This window comes from Pelophylax lessonae, assembly GCF_965119305.1.
Source record: "Pelophylax lessonae genome assembly, chromosome: 5".
Taxonomy (NCBI): domain Eukaryota; kingdom Metazoa; phylum Chordata; class Amphibia; order Anura; family Ranidae; genus Pelophylax; species Pelophylax lessonae.
In genome coordinates, this window is record NC_138772.1 from 180,212,518 (window position 1) to 180,230,205 (window position 17,688).

Below are 17,688 nucleotides of genomic sequence, written 5' to 3' on the forward strand. Positions count from 1 at the left end.
CAGTAGATGGCATGGCTCCCCAAATCATCACTGACTGTGAAAAATGTTGCATTGCACTTGGAAATCAAAGTCCCAGAGTCTAGAAGAAGAGTGGAGAGGCACAGAATCCAAGTTGTATGAGGTCCAGTGTAAAATTTCCACAGTCAGTGATGATTTGGGGAGCCATGCAATCTGCTGGTGATGGTTCACTGTATTTTACCAAGTCCAAAGTCAGCGCAGGAAATTCTAGAGCACATCATGCATTTCTCTGCTGACCAGCTTTATGAAGATGCTGATCTCATTTTCCAGCAGGACATGGCACCTGCCCACAAGTACCAATACCTGGTTTAAGGATCATAGTATCACTGTGCTTGATTGGCCAGCAAACTCGCCTGACCTTAACCCCATAGAGAATCTGTGGGGTATTGGCAAGAAGAAGATGAGACACCAGACCCAACAATGCAGACAAGCTGAAGGCCACTATCAAAGCTACCTGGGCTTCCATAACACCTCAGCAGTGCCTTAGACTAATTGCTTCCATGCCTTGAAAAATCACTCTGTGTGTAATAATTCTATATAATATATGAGTTTCACTTTTTGAATTGAATTACTGAAATACATTTGATTTTTGATGATATTCTAATTTTATGAGATGCACCTGTAAAATAAATAACACAGATTTAAAAATAACAGACAATTAACCTACAAAAATCTGAATATTGTGCCACTTTCAATAACATTACATTAAAAATGATTAGGTTAATTAACCTAATACTAACATAATATAAAAAAAAAGTTACATAAAAATTCTGATTAAAAGCCATATTAAAATCCTCACATCCAGCACTTACAGAGAATAATTGTATAATTTGATGGCCATAGGCAAAATTACTTCCTGTGTCCACTCTGTGGTGCATCATGGTTGTAAATTATACACTGTCTGTTAGGTTTGCTTTCTATATACAGCAGGTAAAATAAGTATTGTACACATACCTCACCATTTTTCTAGGTAAATATACTTCTAAAGGCGCTATTGACATTACATTTTTACCACGTAGATAACAACCCATGCAATCCATACATACAAAGAAACCAAAACAAATAAGTTCAGAAATTAAATTATGTGTAATAAAATGGAATGACACAGTGAAAAAGCATTGGACACTGGGCTTGGGCTTGTCTTATTGTTGTGCAGCAAACTTTACGAGCTTTACCGTGCTTTACCGTATTTGCGTAACTCCTGGTAACCTCCGTTTGCGCCCTACGAGTTACGTCACGATCACGGGACTTCCTCAGGGGTAACGGAGGATACTATTGGTCACCTTTTACAGTCTATCTTCTTGTTAAAAGCCGGTGGCCATTTTCAAGAAGCCAGATGCGTGGATAATATGATCTATACTAACGCCATTTTCCCATAGCCAAACAGGGAATCTACGTAGAATCACCCATTGACTGTAAATATTTATGAATCCATAATTTGACAGCTCATAACCCATGTAGGCTTACTTAAAAGCTCTGTAACTATGTCTAGCGATTAGACTCAAATGTTTATAGTATCAAAAATACTGGGAGAGACGTGGATAAATAAATACATTACATGTAGCCAGTATAATATATATCTTACAAAGGCAATCATATTTGTTAATATTAATAAAAACTGTCTAAAATAGACAAAAGACTCCTCTCTATATTTAAAACACCAAGGTATGAATAGAAATAAAAGAAAAAAATGTAATATAAAAAAAGTAAAAATAAATTGAAAATAAAAATAGTAAATGTATAAATTATGACCACTATGGATATATTCGAATCACCGGATCTACAGTAGAGCACTGCTTATTTGTTGTCTTAATATATGTGGTCTGTTCTACTGTAGATCAGGTGATTCACTTATATTCATAGTGGTAATAATTGATATATTTATATCTATGTAGATTCCCTGTTTGGCTATGGACAATAGCGTTAGTATAGATCATATTATCCACACATCTGGCTTTTTTAAAATGGCCGCCGCCTTTTACCAATAAGATAAACTATAAAAGGTGACCAATGGTATCCTCCGTTAGCCCCTGAAGAAGTCACGTGGTCATGACGTAACGTGTAGGGCGTAGAAGGAGGTTACTGTAAGTGACGCAAATACCAGAGCTAGCACGGCGCTCGCAAACAAATGCTGAATATTCTGTTCTTATATGTGGGTTTTTGGCTGCTTTTTTCTAAACAAATCTTTTACTTACTACACTATGAGAGTATTCTTCATATATCCAATGGTGAGAGGATCTGGGAAAACCCCTGAGAACATCTATCATTAATAAATGCTAGTTAAGCATTGGGAAAAGTATAGAAATACAGAGGACATTCAGTGTATTCCAGAAGTATAGCAGTTCCATTGGAGATTTAATGCTACACGTTTTTTCAAGTTTAATTCTGGGATACACTGATAAGCACAGTGGTGACATATTGGATGAAGATAAGAATTATTCACACAAGAACTGTTTGATCTATGGTGAAGGGATATCCCTTGGACATACATTATGGACTTTGTGCATGATAATCACAATCTTTTTTTCATACTTCTAATCGGTTTTTGTAATATGAGTCTCCTCCTTTTGTAATTTCACACTAATGCACAGTGCACTTTGGAAGATAGTATATGGTATTACTTTTCACGTTTATTGCATTTCAATTTACAGTTATGATTATTGATGAGTATTCCCATACATAATCCAATCGTGATTTAATCTTTAAAACACATAATTATATTATAGACAGCGCAGCATATTCTTTTAATCACTTCTGTAACCAATGTCATCAGTATGTTTTGCAACAATATGGTTGTGAAGATCTTGAGAGAGCTCTTTGCTTTTACCAATCATGAGATGTTTCTTGTGTGACCCCTTGATAATGAGACATCTATTTTATAGGCCATCAGTTGAGACTAAATCAGCTGATATTAACCACTTAAGCCCCAGCCCTATTTCGGACACTTTTTGTTTACAAGTTAAATCATTATTTTTTCCTAGAAAACTACTTAGAACCCACAAACATTATATATATATATATATATATATATATATATATATATATATATATATATATATATTTTTTTTTTTTTTAGCAAAGACTCTGGAGAATAAAATGTCGGTCATTGCAATATTTTTTGTCATTCGGTATTTGCGCAGGGGTCTTTAAAACGCCATTTTTTTGGAAAAATTACGAAAAATCACATTTCACTGCATTAAAAAAAGACTAAACAGTAAAGTTAGCCCATTCTTTTTGTATATTGTGAAAGATGATGTCACGCCGAGTAAATAGATACCCAATATGTTACGGTTTAAAATTGCGCACACCCGTGGAATGGCGACAAACTACGGTCAATAGAAATCTCAATAGGCGACGCTTTAAAAAATTTTAACGGTTACTAGTTTAGAGTTAGAGTGTAGCTCTTTTTTTTAATTATTGCTCTGGCGATCGCGCAATACCTCACATACGTGGTTTGAACAGTGATTTAATTCGCGGCTCGACTTCCGTATACGTTTTCTTTCGTGCGCGAGCTAACGGTGACAAGGGCGGCTAAAATTTTTTTTTTCTATTCATTTTATTTTTTTTTAACTTTATTACAGGTTTTAAAAAAAAATCTGATCACTTTTATTGCTGTCACAAGCAATGTAAACATCCCTTGTGACACCAATATGCAGTGACAGGTACTCTTTATGAAGGGATCGAGGGTCTAAAGGACCCTAGATCCCTCCACTACACTTTCATGTATGCAAACCGCTGAAAACGGCATTTTTGCATACAGCAGTTTTTTAAATCTGCCGCCTTTTGCAGCAGAGTAAGTGACGTCATGGACGCCGCCTCCGGGTTACGTCATCGGAGACCCGATCAAAGCTGCTTCCGGCTTAGATCGGGACTACTCCATCCAGCCGGTGGATGCGCCGGCTGGGTGCTCGGGTCTCCCGGTGGGACGGGAGGCCTGGGCAAAGTCACGGAAGGCGGCGGGAGGGGGGGACGTCCCCTCCCGCTCACCCAGGTAACGATCGAGCGGCTCCCGAGCCGCATCGGTCGTTACCGACGGAAAGCCAACCGTTAGCTCTAAACCACGGTACCGAGATGGACTTTAGAGGCATCATCCCGGTATAACCCCGCAAAGTTTGCCGACGTAGCCCTACGTCACTTTGCAGTAAGTGGTTAATTTGCACTGACAATGGGTAGGACTGCTTTCTAATTACTGATTTCAGCTGGTTTCTTGGCTTTCCGTGTCTTTTTTCACCTCCCTTTCTTCATGTGTTCAATACTTTTTTCCCTGTGTCCTTCCATTTTATTGCAAATAACTTGTGAACTTATTTGTTTTGGTTTCTTTGTATGTATGGATTGCATGTGTTGTTACCGACATGTGGTGATAATTTATTGTCAATAGCACCTAGAGAAATATATTTACCTAGAAAAATGGTGATGTGTTCAATACTTCTTTTACCCGCTGTATATGAACTATTGATGTTGTTACTGTACATAAGACACCATGACAACAGTTGCAATTGAAAGTACATCTGAGGAAGATTAAGGAGATCTATAATAGTGTAATCTATTTGATTCACTACACATTTTGATATGACGATAATCTATATTGTGCATTTCCTGGCAGGTCTATTTCTCTAATTTATGGACTACACCTGTATGGAAGTGTTCTATTTGTGCTAGGGTAGATAGGCTGCTCCCATGTGCAAACTACTATCTGCTAAGTGTAATTGTGATGTACTGCTGGTTACTCCTGTGTACAGTTCACTATCTATCTAGAACACTTCTTGTCTGGTCATACACATTTCTATGCTACGTATGGATTGAACTTTGATTTATGATATTCAGTAGTATAAGAACAGATAAGTGGCTGTGTTTTTCAAATTGCAGCTATTTATACACGTATGTTCCACGTTCTCCTATGAGCATCTGGATAAATACCAAGTAGTTGGTCTTTATTATTCGCATTTTGCCATAAAACTGTAGTACTATTAATCTTTGAATTTAACCAGAAGTAATGATTTAATGACTCACAATTCATAATTCTAAATAATATCTGAGCCATTCATTTTGATTGATAATGACTTTTTTGGTAGTATTGATAGTTACATGTTTGTACAGTATGTAACTGCTATGGATGGATTTTATTGTTTATGTACACAAGGGGTGTCCGGGTTCATGGTTGAACCTTGTGGTCTCCTACCTGATTTTTGTATGTTATGGAATCTGTGTTTTACTGTCTTTTTGTTGCTTTCATTATTTATCCAAGATATGGTATCTAAGAAATGGTTTGGTTTAGTCAGTGAATCCTAAGGTGGATTCTAATGGTTTGGTTTAGTCAGTGAATCCTAAGATATTTTAATAGATTTGTGAGCGGTTACAGTTGAGGTGCTTCAGTTTGGTTGTGTAGCGCTAACATGTAAAATAGTATCTTTGCATGTACTGTAGATATGAGACTGTGTACTTCCACTCACTCATACTCCATAAAGCAATGGAGTAGATTGCATTCTCTTTACATGGAATGGCAAAGAACTGCAGAAAATATGCACCCAGCAGACTCTAGAGCAGGGCTCTCCAAACTTTGGCCCTCCAGTTGTTTTGGAACTACAATTCCTATCATGCTTAGTCATGTCTGTGATTTTAAGAGTTTTACAATGCCTCATGGGATGTGTAATTCTGCAACAGCTGGAGGGCCATAGTTTGGAGATCCTTGCTCTAGAGCTTCATCTGCTGTCTGCACATGGTAAATATGAAATACCAGTATATAATAATCTATATTTACCTGGCTAAAATATTTTGTTAACCACTTAAGCCCCGGAAGATTTTACCCCCTTCCTGACCAGGGCCTATTTTGCGATTCGGCACTGCGTGAATTTAACGGACAATTGCGCGGTTGTGCGACACTGTACCCAAAAGAATTTGGCGTCCTTTTTTTCCCACAAACAGAGCTTTCTTTTGGTGGTATTTAATCACCTGTGCGATTTTTGATCATGCGCTATAAACAAAGAGCGTCAATTTTTTAACAATATTTTTCACATTTTTTTATATGAAATTCCCCCCAAAAAAATGTAAAAATCAAAATTTAACATTTTAGGCCAATTTTTTTTTTTTGCCATATATTTGGTAAAAAAAATCGCAAAAAGCGTATTTTGATTGGTTTGCGCAAAAGTTATTGCATTTACTAACAAAGGGAAAGATTTTTGTCATTTTTGTTGTTTTTTTTTTTAACGCGTAATGGCGGCCTTCTGTGATTTTTTTTTTTTGCGGGACTGCGACATTAGGGCGGACAGATCGGACCCTTGACTGACATTTTGACACTTTTGAGGGTACCAGTGACATTACTACAGTAATCAGTGCTATACATATGCACTGTTACTGTAAAAATGACGCTGGGAGGGAAGGGGTTAACTTTATTGGAGAGGGAGGGGTTAAGTGTGTCCTAGGGGCATGATTCTAACTGTCATTGGATGTGGCTGTGTGTGTAACAGCATAGATCTACGGTCCTACATAGCAGGACCGTATGATCTGTGCTTTTACACAGGTGAGAATGACAGGCGGCATTGTTTACATTAGCCGCCTGCCTTTCCCCCTCTCTACCCGACGATCGCGAGTGACCGGCGGACATCGGGCCCGCCGGTCACACGCGCGGGCTTCCTAGTGAACGAGCGGGGGCAGGAGTGCGCCTCCGGCCCCACGCACTTGCCCCTATTGGCTCCCAGGCTAGTGACGTATACCGGTATGTCACTTTGCCTGGGAGGGGCTGACGCCGCCGTATATAGTCGGGCGGCGGGCGGCAAGTGGTTAAACCTTCAGTCTCAAACATATTAAAACAATTGTACAAAATGCTATTCATTCTCTTTATCCTATTTGTGATCACATTACATATATTTGAAGTCCAAAAGTAAAATGCCTTTTGCAGGTTGAACAATAATGAACCTTGCAGCAGAGAACTTGGAATGCACAGCTGTAAACCGATGTTTACAGACAGTTTACTCAAAGAGTTATTCCATTGGCTGAGAGCACTGTTTTGTCCTGGCATAGGCCAGAGCTTAAGATGCCGTCAAAGTGCATCTCTTCCCTTCAAAGGCAAATGTGCACATTCAGTCATTGTAAAAAGTGTTTGTGGAAAGATCTTTTGTATAAAAATAATTTGGGGATCGTATTGTACATTGGATGGCTGCCATCTGAGGTCTGGAACTATCTTTAGCCTTCAGTCAAGGCTACATCTTTATCCCCAAAGCAGACTTCTGGTTTTAGGTGGAAAGATTGCTCGGCAGATTTATTGAGGGGTATGCGATACTGGGAAGCAATCTTGTTGGTGGCCATTGAGGTACCTGATTTGGTGAACTTATCTTTTTATTAAGACTACATTTTCATATTTATTTATTTTGTACTATATTTAAAATAACCTTGTCAAATATTCTCTTTCTTTCAAATAAGGTAGCAATATGGATTAAACTGTTTGGGCACACACCTGACACAACAGTGTGCACATAATTCTTATAAGTCGCAGGGCTTTTAATACATTGTGCAATTACTTTGCTTCGAAACAATTTATAGAATAGAATGCCATAAATTCTGTTTGTATTGTTTCCAGAAAATAGATTGGAGTCTGACTTTCTCAGATTTGCAGAAAAACAGTAAATTGTACCTTTTGGCCACAGCGGGCATTAAATGCATTTGTAGAAAATAACAAATGCCCAGCAAAATCCCTAAACTTTTAACTGCTTCCCGACCATCCTATAGCACGTACATATACATTCACGTGATCCTGCACTTTTGGGTAGCGAGTGCAAATGTGCGCCGCTGGCTCCTCCTGTGATTATACACAGCAGGAGTGGTGGACTCTGTTGGCCGGCATCTGCAGATCATTCAGTACACAGTAAGAATGGCAGTCTGCCTATGTAAACAAGGCAGATTTCCATTCTGTTAATGGGGAGGGCATGGATCCTATGTTCCTGCAAAGCAGGGACAAGGATCCATGTCTTCCCCTAGTAAAAGCACCTGCCACACTGTACAAAAACACAGGCTAGGCACACAGTTAACCCTTTGATCGCCTCTGATGTTAACCCCTTCCCAGCCAGTGTCATTAGTACAGTGACAGTGCAAATTTTTAGCACTGATCACTGTATTCGTTCCCAAAAAAGTGTCAGTTTCCAATTTGTCCATCACAATATTGCAGTCCCGCTATAAGTTGCTGATTGACACCATTACAAGTAAAAAATATAAAATAAATAAAAATTCCATAAATATATCCCATAGTTTGTAGACACTATAACTTTTGCGCAACCCAATAAACATATGCTTATTGGGATTTTTTCTTTACCAAAAATATGTAGCAGAATGCATATTGGCCTAAATTTATGAAATGGGATTCTTACATTTTTTTCATTGGATATATTTTATAGCAGAAAGTGAAAAATGTTTTTTTTTTCCATTTTTAGTTTATAGCACAAAAAATAAAAACCGCTGAGGTGATCAAATTCAACCAAAAGAAAGCTCTATTTGTGGGAAAAAAAAGACATACTGGTAAATGTTATTTGGGTACAGCATCACACGACTGCACAATTGTCAGCTAACCACTTTCATACCACCGAACGTCATATGACATCCTGGGCTTTCAGTGGAGATATCTGAACGATGCCTGTCGCTACAGGCATCATTCAGATATCTTTTTTTTTTTTTTTGTCTGCCTGCAATTCCCTGCACAAAAAAAAAAAAACAATCAAAGAGGCAGTTCAGCCGCTTGATTGTTTTTACAGGCGTCGGAAGGGGACAACCCCCCCTCCCGCTGCCCTCTGATAATTTACCGACTTGCCTGTGTGATTGGTGAGCCAGAGAAGGGATCCGCCGGTGGTGGAAGTTTACCATAGAGCTGACCAAGGTTGGTTCCAGGTCATCTCTATGACTCTCAGAGGCCGGGCATAACATAATGACATCACATTCGGCCCCGGCAGTTGTAAACACTGCCGTTTGTTCGGCTGGAAAGGCTAAGATTTATTTTATTTTTTTATCTCAGGCTTTCCAGCCTAGAGGAGAGATGTGGGGTTTTATAGACCCCAAATCTTTCCACAAAGAGGATCTGTAATTTCCTATTACAAGGCATGTTTACATTCCTTGTAATCATCAGAACCCCCAAACATTTGCAAAAAAATGATGATTTTTACATGTAGGAGAGGAATGCCAGAATTGGGCTGGTATAGAAGTGGTTAAAGTAATGCAGTGCTGTATCTCAAAATATGACCTGGTCATGAAAGGGGGTTAAATCTTTTGTAGCTGAATTGGTTTAAGTGGAACTCCAACCATGATTTTTTATTTTTGATACAGTGAGAAAGCCTTAGCGAATCTGTCAGCTTACAAACACCCTAAAATAATTCTGACTTCACCGTTTGAAATCAGCAAAGAGAAATTCTCCACACAATAATTAAAAAAATGATTTTGTAAACAAATCCTTATACAATATAGGTGAAAATATAAAACAGAAAAAAATAAATAAAAAACTATAAACCCTACATTGGGACAGCTACGATGAATGGTCCTACCCTCAACATCGCATGATGGAAAAGGGGGGGGGGGAGGGGTTGGGACTTTAGATGAGACACCAATGGGTGTCTCCATCCCTGGTTCAATGAGAAATAAAAAATGGGGGTTGGGACTTTAAATGAGAAGCAGTGCATAAAATAGGCCATTCATAGGGATCATTTATTGAAATAGCAATATTTTATTAAGGTGCCATAAAATACCCTGTAGCACACATATAAACAATGGAATGACATGATGAAAAATTTAAATACATCGCCAAAATGAATCAAATCAATAACAAAGAACATGGTAGTACAATGCAATACATTACAATAGGTCGGTTGAACAGATGGATAAATCATATAAATAAAAATGTCATAAAAGATGAACTGGGTATGTTCAGTACAATATTGGCATCATAATTTTCTCGACACGTTTCGTAGACCAAATGCTACTTCCTCAGGAGCGGATGCACAATGAAACATCTAAAAAGAATGTACATCATGAATAACAAGGAGTATACTTGACTCAAACTGTATATAGGGTAATGGGACCAAAGGGGGAGAAGGAAAGAAATCCCCACCTGGGAATATGGTTCATGCTGGTATATTACCTCAAAACCAGCATATTGCAATGTATGAATGCTGGTGGCCCATGGCTATGTCAGCGTCCAAAAACCTTTTAGTCTTTTGTTGGGCTGTGCTGATTTCCTGGTTCCGCTGCGTCCGCCGCCCAATTGTGGGAACTGCAATGCACCCCAGAGGTCCACCTCCTCCCCCCTCAGGAGGAGGAGGTGGACTGTTCCTCAGTGCATCGGCGCCACTTTCCCGCGCCGCTGCTGTGACGTCACACTTTGCCATCGGCGCGGAGTATTCATCGGCGTCTCAATACACGTAGGTGTTGGTGCTACACACTCGGACGGCTCTGGCTGCTCAGTGTGTGACGCCTCCCCTTGTGCAGAGCGCCTCACGTGGCGTTGGGAGTCACCCTGGGCTCACATTAGGGTGTGTATATATACAACCCCTTTTTTCCAGGACCACATCTCACTCTCAAGATTTTTTTACTTATGGACCTTTTATTCATGGATACTATTGCTGGCCATGAGGTAATCCTGGTCGGTTTTATATCACCATTTCATTTCTATTCACTCATGTTTATTGCTCTTTCAGTTGAAACTGATTAACAACCCCCTCTGCTACTTTACTGACCAGATCAATATCCTAGGAGTTTAATTTCATTTATTTACTAGTATTTTGGCTAATGATGGGTAATGATGGATAGTGGACCCCCGCCCCCCCTGTGCTATTTGCACACTGGAGAGGATGTGAGCCTTAAAAGAGAGCAAAGTCAAAATACACGTCAATCGTCAATAGGTCTCCACCAGAGCACCCCTGCAAGTTATGATGGATCTAACTGGAGGATGTACCAGGCTGTGATCCTTTGGTACAGATTGAAGCTGACCTGAGGTTAAAACCAGAGCATGATATAGAGTTGGCAGTCACAGAAACAGGGGCAGGCCAAAGGTCAAGGTGGGCAGCAAACAAGCATAGTCAATAAAAGCTTTGACAATAAAACCCAAAGTCAGTAACTGAAAAAGGAGGAAAGCAGGAACTAGCACAGACTGGAGCCTTGGACTAGGAAATGAGCTCAATGTTTAGGCAAAAAGTGTTGGCATCAGTACAGCTGAACAGTGAAGTTGATTGACAGGCTGGGTTGGGACTAGCTATGTAGCTGCTGTATCAATCAGCAGGTGAAATCCAGTCATGCCTATACCTCCCAATTCTGTGGATCGGAACAGGCTACAGAACCAGGTAGGAGAGATTACTTAGTAATAGAACCACACAGAGTGACTTAAAGCATCTTCTTTATCTATTGTGTATTATTAGTTTGAAATTTGTTTTCAGCAATTAAAATTCTACTGTAGTCTGTGTCATATAACATATTTGCGTTCTAGTGAGTGGGGTTTAGAAAATACTAATACTGGCAATAATTCATGTTTAGCCATTCTCTGATTGTTTTGTCATACACTGTGATAGCATAACCCACCTTTCCGATTTCCATAACCCAGTTTTGGATTGTGCAAGGGTTATGGAAGAGACTCTGGACAAGAATCAATGGGACTGAACCCTGCTGCGCACTAACACTGTCAAGTCCATGCTGTGATGTGCTACATGGGTTTTATCGCCTTTGTGGTTGTTTTAACCATTTTTTTAGAGTCCCACTTGTGGGGATGTTTTAACTTGAGTTAATAGTAAATTTATAATTTTTATATAACAATGTTCCTGTTGATTTATATGATTTCTGGCATCACCAGTCCCACTCCTTCCCCTTTTGGCCCGTGTGGCATTTTTTGTCTAAGTGATCAGTCATACTCATACTTTGTGTGCATAATGTGTACCTTGCATGACTACATTGACATTTCTTTAGTGGAAAAGAGCTCCAAAAGTTGCCCTGTCATTGTTCGGTTAGATTTAATCATCCCAGTAATCAGCACCAGTATCTTCAAAAAGGGTCCGTTCCCTTTGAAATATGTTGTTTGACATGCTTTTCAATGCCCTGGTTGAAGGAGAGAGAGGTTCCATGTGGGGGCAGACACTGCATGCCAGTTTTTGGGTGGACGTAAGTTGGTTTGATAACAACATTTTTTGATTAAGAAAAAGTGTACTAGAACGTGAAAGATAGTTCATACCATATAAATAAAACAGCTATAAGAGCAAAAGGTTTTCTTTGTAAGTAATGTATAGTGGTAAGCATTGCATTAAGACTTTGAATAAAAATAAATAAATACAATCTGTGAATATGAAATATTTAATATGAATAATTTGCATTCTTATTTTCAGCCAGCAGGTGGAGCACAAGTATTCTAGCATCAGCTTATCTGCTTTGGGAAAAATAAAAGTGCCTACAGAGCTTAATAGCCTAAACCACAATATACTTAGACAACTGAATGTGTAAGGCAGGTAATAGATGGCTCAAAAACGAAAAGATTCTCCCATCCACACATACGAGGTGGATATAAGAATTCTCCCTGCTGTGCCATTGTATTCTGATGGTGGAACTCATCGACAAAAGTTTTCTAACAGTCCCGTTAAACAGAAGTCGATCATTTAATTCACTTTGGTTGAGCAGGAAAGGCCATAGATGGATCAAAGTTTGTCTGGTACCCAGATGAATGGCTGAAATGTGTCCGGTACCCAGATTAATGGCTGAAATCTGTCTGGTACCCAGTTGAACTGGCTGGAATTTGGCCAGTACCCAGTTAAATGGCTAAAATGGGTCCGGTACTCAGTTGCACTGGCTGAAATTTGTCCGGTACTCAGTTGCACTGGCTGAAATTTGGCCGGTACTGGCTGAAATTTGGCCAGTGCCCAGTTGAATGGCTAAAATGTGTCCAGTACTCAGTTGCACTGGCTGAAATTTGGCAGGTACCCAGTTGAACTGGCTGAAATTTGGCAGGTACCCAGTTGAACTGGCTGAAATTTGGCAGGTACCCAGTTGAACTGGCTGAAATTTGGCCGATACCCAATTGAACTGGCTGAAATTTGGCCGGTACCCAGTTGATCTGGCTGAAATTTGTCCGGTACCCAGTTGCACTGGCTGAAATTTGGCTGGTACCCAGTTGAACTGGGTGAAATTTGGCCGGTACCCAGTTGAACTGGCTGAAATTTGTCCGGTACCCAGTTGCACTGGCTGAAATTTGGCTGGTACCCAGTTGCACTGGGTGAAATTTGGTCGGTACCCAGTTGAACTAGCAGAATTTTAAACCATCAATGGCCAGCTTAAGAGCAGTGACTCATCCCCTTCCCCTCCTCTTACTTGCCTGCCTTTTAAAATTGCTCTCTTAAGCTTCAGTAGGAGAGAGAAAGCCTGAAGACAACTCCTTCTATAGTGCTCTGAGAATCATGTTAGGTGCATAGGTTTTATATTATTAGTAAATTAAACATAAAATGGCAGCTTAAAAAGATTATCATTAAAAAAATAATAATAATAAACTTACCCTTAAACCGTTATAGTTTCCCTTTGAATCCCAACCACGAGCTGTATCCACCCTACATCCTCCCCAGCTGTACTTTTTTTTTCTAATTAGGCTTTCTAGATATTTTCAAGCAAGTCACATGACATGGTGACATGACACCCTGCACTCCCAGGATGTTCTTAGTCTTTAGGGGTGAATGAAACTTGATGTCATTCACTTTGGAAGAGTATAAGTGGCAGAAAGTGATTAGTGATAGCACCAAATAGGAGAAGGAATGTTTATTTTACCTCCTTGAGGAATATTATTCGACTTGGAGAGGTGCCGATAGTATATTTTTGGGGTGACATTTAGGCTCCATTCACACCTGGGCGTTTTTGAGTATTTTTCAGCTCCAAAAACGCTAAAAAAAAAAACGTTCCAAAACGCCCAACAAGTAAAACCCCATTCATTTAAATGGCCCCTGTTCACATCTGAGCGTTTTGCAAAATGCCTGTAGCTGAAAAAAGTACATGAGCTTCTTTTTGGGCTGATTACCAGCGTTTTTGATAGATGTCAATGCCTGCCTCCAAAAACGCCTGAAAATCGCGGTAAAATCGCAGTAAAAATCACGGTAAAAATGCGCGAAAACGATACGCTCAAGTGTAAATGCAGCCTTATTGTGCATTGTTTCAGCGTAGGCTTTGCATGTAGGTGTACTCCACTAGCAAAATCAATCTGCGAAGCTGGTGTGGATTCTTGCTAAGAAGTTTCACAAGTAAGAAAAGCAAATCAAATGCATCCACAAGCTACGCATTTTGTAATGCAGGAAAGGTTTTGAGCGTGCAGCTGGAAAATGTTTTGCATATTTATAAATGACTCATCTTTGACAATCTGTTAATAGACAAAGAACTAAATCTAATCTTGCTTAAACTAATGTGTTTAGATTTTCAATTTCTCCTGTCTCTGATTAATGATCACCTAGTTAAACAATGCAAGATTTTTGCATTTTGTTTTTTTTTTTTTTTCTGATTACTTTTATCACCATAATGAAATGGCAACCTGCCGAGGCATATTTTACTTTTCACGTTCATGTTTCTTTCACTTTCTAATTTATGTTCCTCTTCTCATTTATTTTTGCAACTTTTTCAGGATTTTGTTACAAAGATAGTTCGTCTTCTCGAAAGCCCTTCCACAGCAATACGAGCCAAAGCTTTCCTGGTCATTTTGCAAGTTTTAATTAACAACAAAGAGATGTTACTGCTATGCTGCCAAACCAGGTACATCTAATCTGATTAAATATGTAAATCTTGTTTTATGATTTACTGAAGTGTAAAACTATAATGGTTACATTAAATCAAAGCTGAAAAAAAATATCAAAACTTTTTTCTAGAAAATTAGGTTTTCGAAAATAAATGCTGTTTTTGGAAGAAAACCTTAAAGGGGAAGTCCACTTTTGTGGGGAAAAAATAGCAAAGAAAAAACAACATAGCGTATACAATTGTAACACAAAACATATTGTATTTCAATGTTATTAAAAATTACCGTTCCTTTTGAATCTGCAGCTGTTGTAATTTTCTAGAAAAAATGCAATGCAATATGGCTACCTGGAGTTCTGTACACAGAATGTGTACTGACCACACCCCAGAAACATCATTACCTGCTGGTGTGATTGGCTGACCAATTTTCCCAGAAGTCTGCACTAAAGCTTGATACACACTATACAACTTTTGCTGGTAGATTTCTTTTAGTTTTAACTTCAACTATGTAGTGCCAAGGGCCTGCCTGATTGCATACAAATTGAAAGTGTTTAGGTTTGACCTCATATTATATGGTTTTGGTAAGTCTAAAGGAAAAAATCTAAAGAAAATTGTATAGTGTGTATCCAGCTTAAGGTACAAGTCAGATTTCAATCATTCCCTACAACATTAATGTCATTGTTGGTGAGATACTCCCAATAGGAACACATCTAAAGGGATTCAGGCCCAGCAGATTTCCTCATTCGTACTCTACAGCTGATTGATAATTATGAAACCACTCCCATTAGAGCCACTCGGCACAGAGGAACAAACAGGAATTTATTCAGAATAACAAAAGGTAGGAATCTGCAACAAAGTTTGTTATAATCCTTGTAATGTACATCGATTACCCAGAGGGGAATAGTTTTTCTCAACAAAAGTGGAGTTAGCTTTAACTAAGTTTCATATTATAGACCTGCATGGGCAGATCTTTTATCTGATACAGCACCAAGATCTGAATGTGGCCCATCCTTGACATTTAGGCCTTAATCACATGGGGGGGGGGGGGGGGGGGAATGCAGCACACGCTCGTCCGAGGGTCATGTTTACTGCAGGCACTCTCTTTGATGTCAACTAAGATAACAGTGGCTGCATGGCCCCCAGTTTGAAATCCGTGTGGGTGCGGTTGCACAGCCCTGTATGCAAATAGTGTGAGTTTGGGGACATGCACCTGCACAGATGTAAGATTCCGAGCAGCTGCTGTGTCTGAACCACTATGTCTTAATTAATATCAGTGGGACTACCCTCGTTGGGATTCACAGAAAATCTGTGCATCCCCGTGCTCATAAACACGGCCTGACACAGGCGTACGTTGAAGGACGCCCTATGTGAACAAGGCCGTTGGACTCACATATAGGCATTCAGGGTTTATTTCTGTAGCCTTCATATCTTCTTGCATGGTCTTCTAGATAGGATGCTCTAGGTATCTGCTGTCAAATTAACGAAACCTGTTCTACGTTAAAAACTACAATGTGTGTGACATTTCTCTATATAATTAAAACACTTTTCCCATGGTACACCATTAGGGAAACTATTTTGCATCTGACCTAGAATTTATTCTAGATTGGTTTCATTTCATAGAAAAACTGTGACTTTGTAGAGGGGTAGTCTGCCTTTATGGATGTGTCACACTGCTTGTGTAAAACAAATACCTTCAGTTTAAATTGTCTGCATTCCTTCCACAGATTTCAACATGCATTAAGTTTTGATTTATATCAAATAAGCTAAACTGCAGACAAGCAGATATACAGCTAAAATTCATATATGTGAATACCTTAGTGATCTCGCCAGGAAGATCAGTACTGTGATCCATCCACCCCTTTCGGATAGTGTATTGTTTTTCTCCGCTGCAGTTAACCGACTCAGTTTGGAGCGCCTTGTTTTAGATTGACAGCACTGGCAATGCAGTAAAGGCAGACTGGATCGCAGTGCTGCCCCTTCTTTTTTCACTCTGACTGTGCAAGAAATTACAGGAAGCTAATCTAAAGCTAATTTAGGTTTCTAGTTGCATTTACCAACTTGCCAACCAGCCGCCATAGTTAATGGCGGTAGGTTGGCTCTGTCCTGCGAAATGACTTACCTGTACGTTGCTTCGCGGGACTGCTAGTGGGGCGCGCACACGCCAATTGGCCACAGGAGAAGCCAATCAGCAGGTACGGCGGCTGCGATGTCTGCTGGGCACCCGCAATCGCTCCCCGTGGATACAAAACGGCAGTCTGCCATTGTAAACGTGGCACACCACTGTTCTGTCAGTAAAGAACACAAGGATCCTGTTTTCCTCTTATTTAGTAACACAGGACTCTGTGTTCATGCAGCAAGCCCATCCCCCACACAGAAAACACCTCCTAGGGACACATTTAACCCTTTGATCGCCCCTGGTTTTAACCACTTCCCTGCCAGTTGCTAGTATAGTAACAGTGCAAATTTTTAGTGATTATTGTAGTAATGACACTGTTCCCCAAAGGTGTAAAAAATGGCAATTAGGTGTCCGATCTGTCCGCCGCAATGCCGCAGGCCCGCTAATAATTGCTGATCGCCGCTTCCTCCATTCTTACCAAAAATATGTAGCAGAATACATATTGGCCTAAAATTATGAAAAAAATTCTAGTAAGTACAACCCCCACAGAGTTAGAAAGCATTCCCTAGGGACACACTTAACCTGTTGATTGCACCTGGTGTTAACCCCGTCCCTGCCAGTGTCATTAGTACAGTGACAGTGCATATTTTTAGCACGGATTACTGTAGTAATGTCACTGGTCCCCCCAAAAGTGTCAGTTATGTGTCTGTTCTGTCGGCCGCAATGTCACAGTCCTGTTAAAAATCGCTGATTACTAGAAAAAAAAAGATAAAATAAATAAAATGCACATAAATCCATCCCCTAGATTGTAGACGCGATAACTTTTGTGCAAACCAATCAATATA

General features: G+C 39.6%; 1 protein-coding gene across 1 annotated transcript in view; it reads left to right on the forward strand.

The window, feature by feature from the left end:
- The window catches only part of ULK4 (unc-51 like kinase 4), a 1,112,493-nt gene that overhangs the window by 395,056 nt on the left and 699,749 nt on the right, over positions 1–17,688 (forward strand). The window contains exon 22 of the mRNA XM_082258381.1: positions 14,621–14,748. Within this exon, the coding sequence (XP_082114507.1) occupies positions 14,621–14,748 (128 nt within the window). The remainder of the gene's footprint in view (positions 1–14,620; positions 14,749–17,688) is intronic.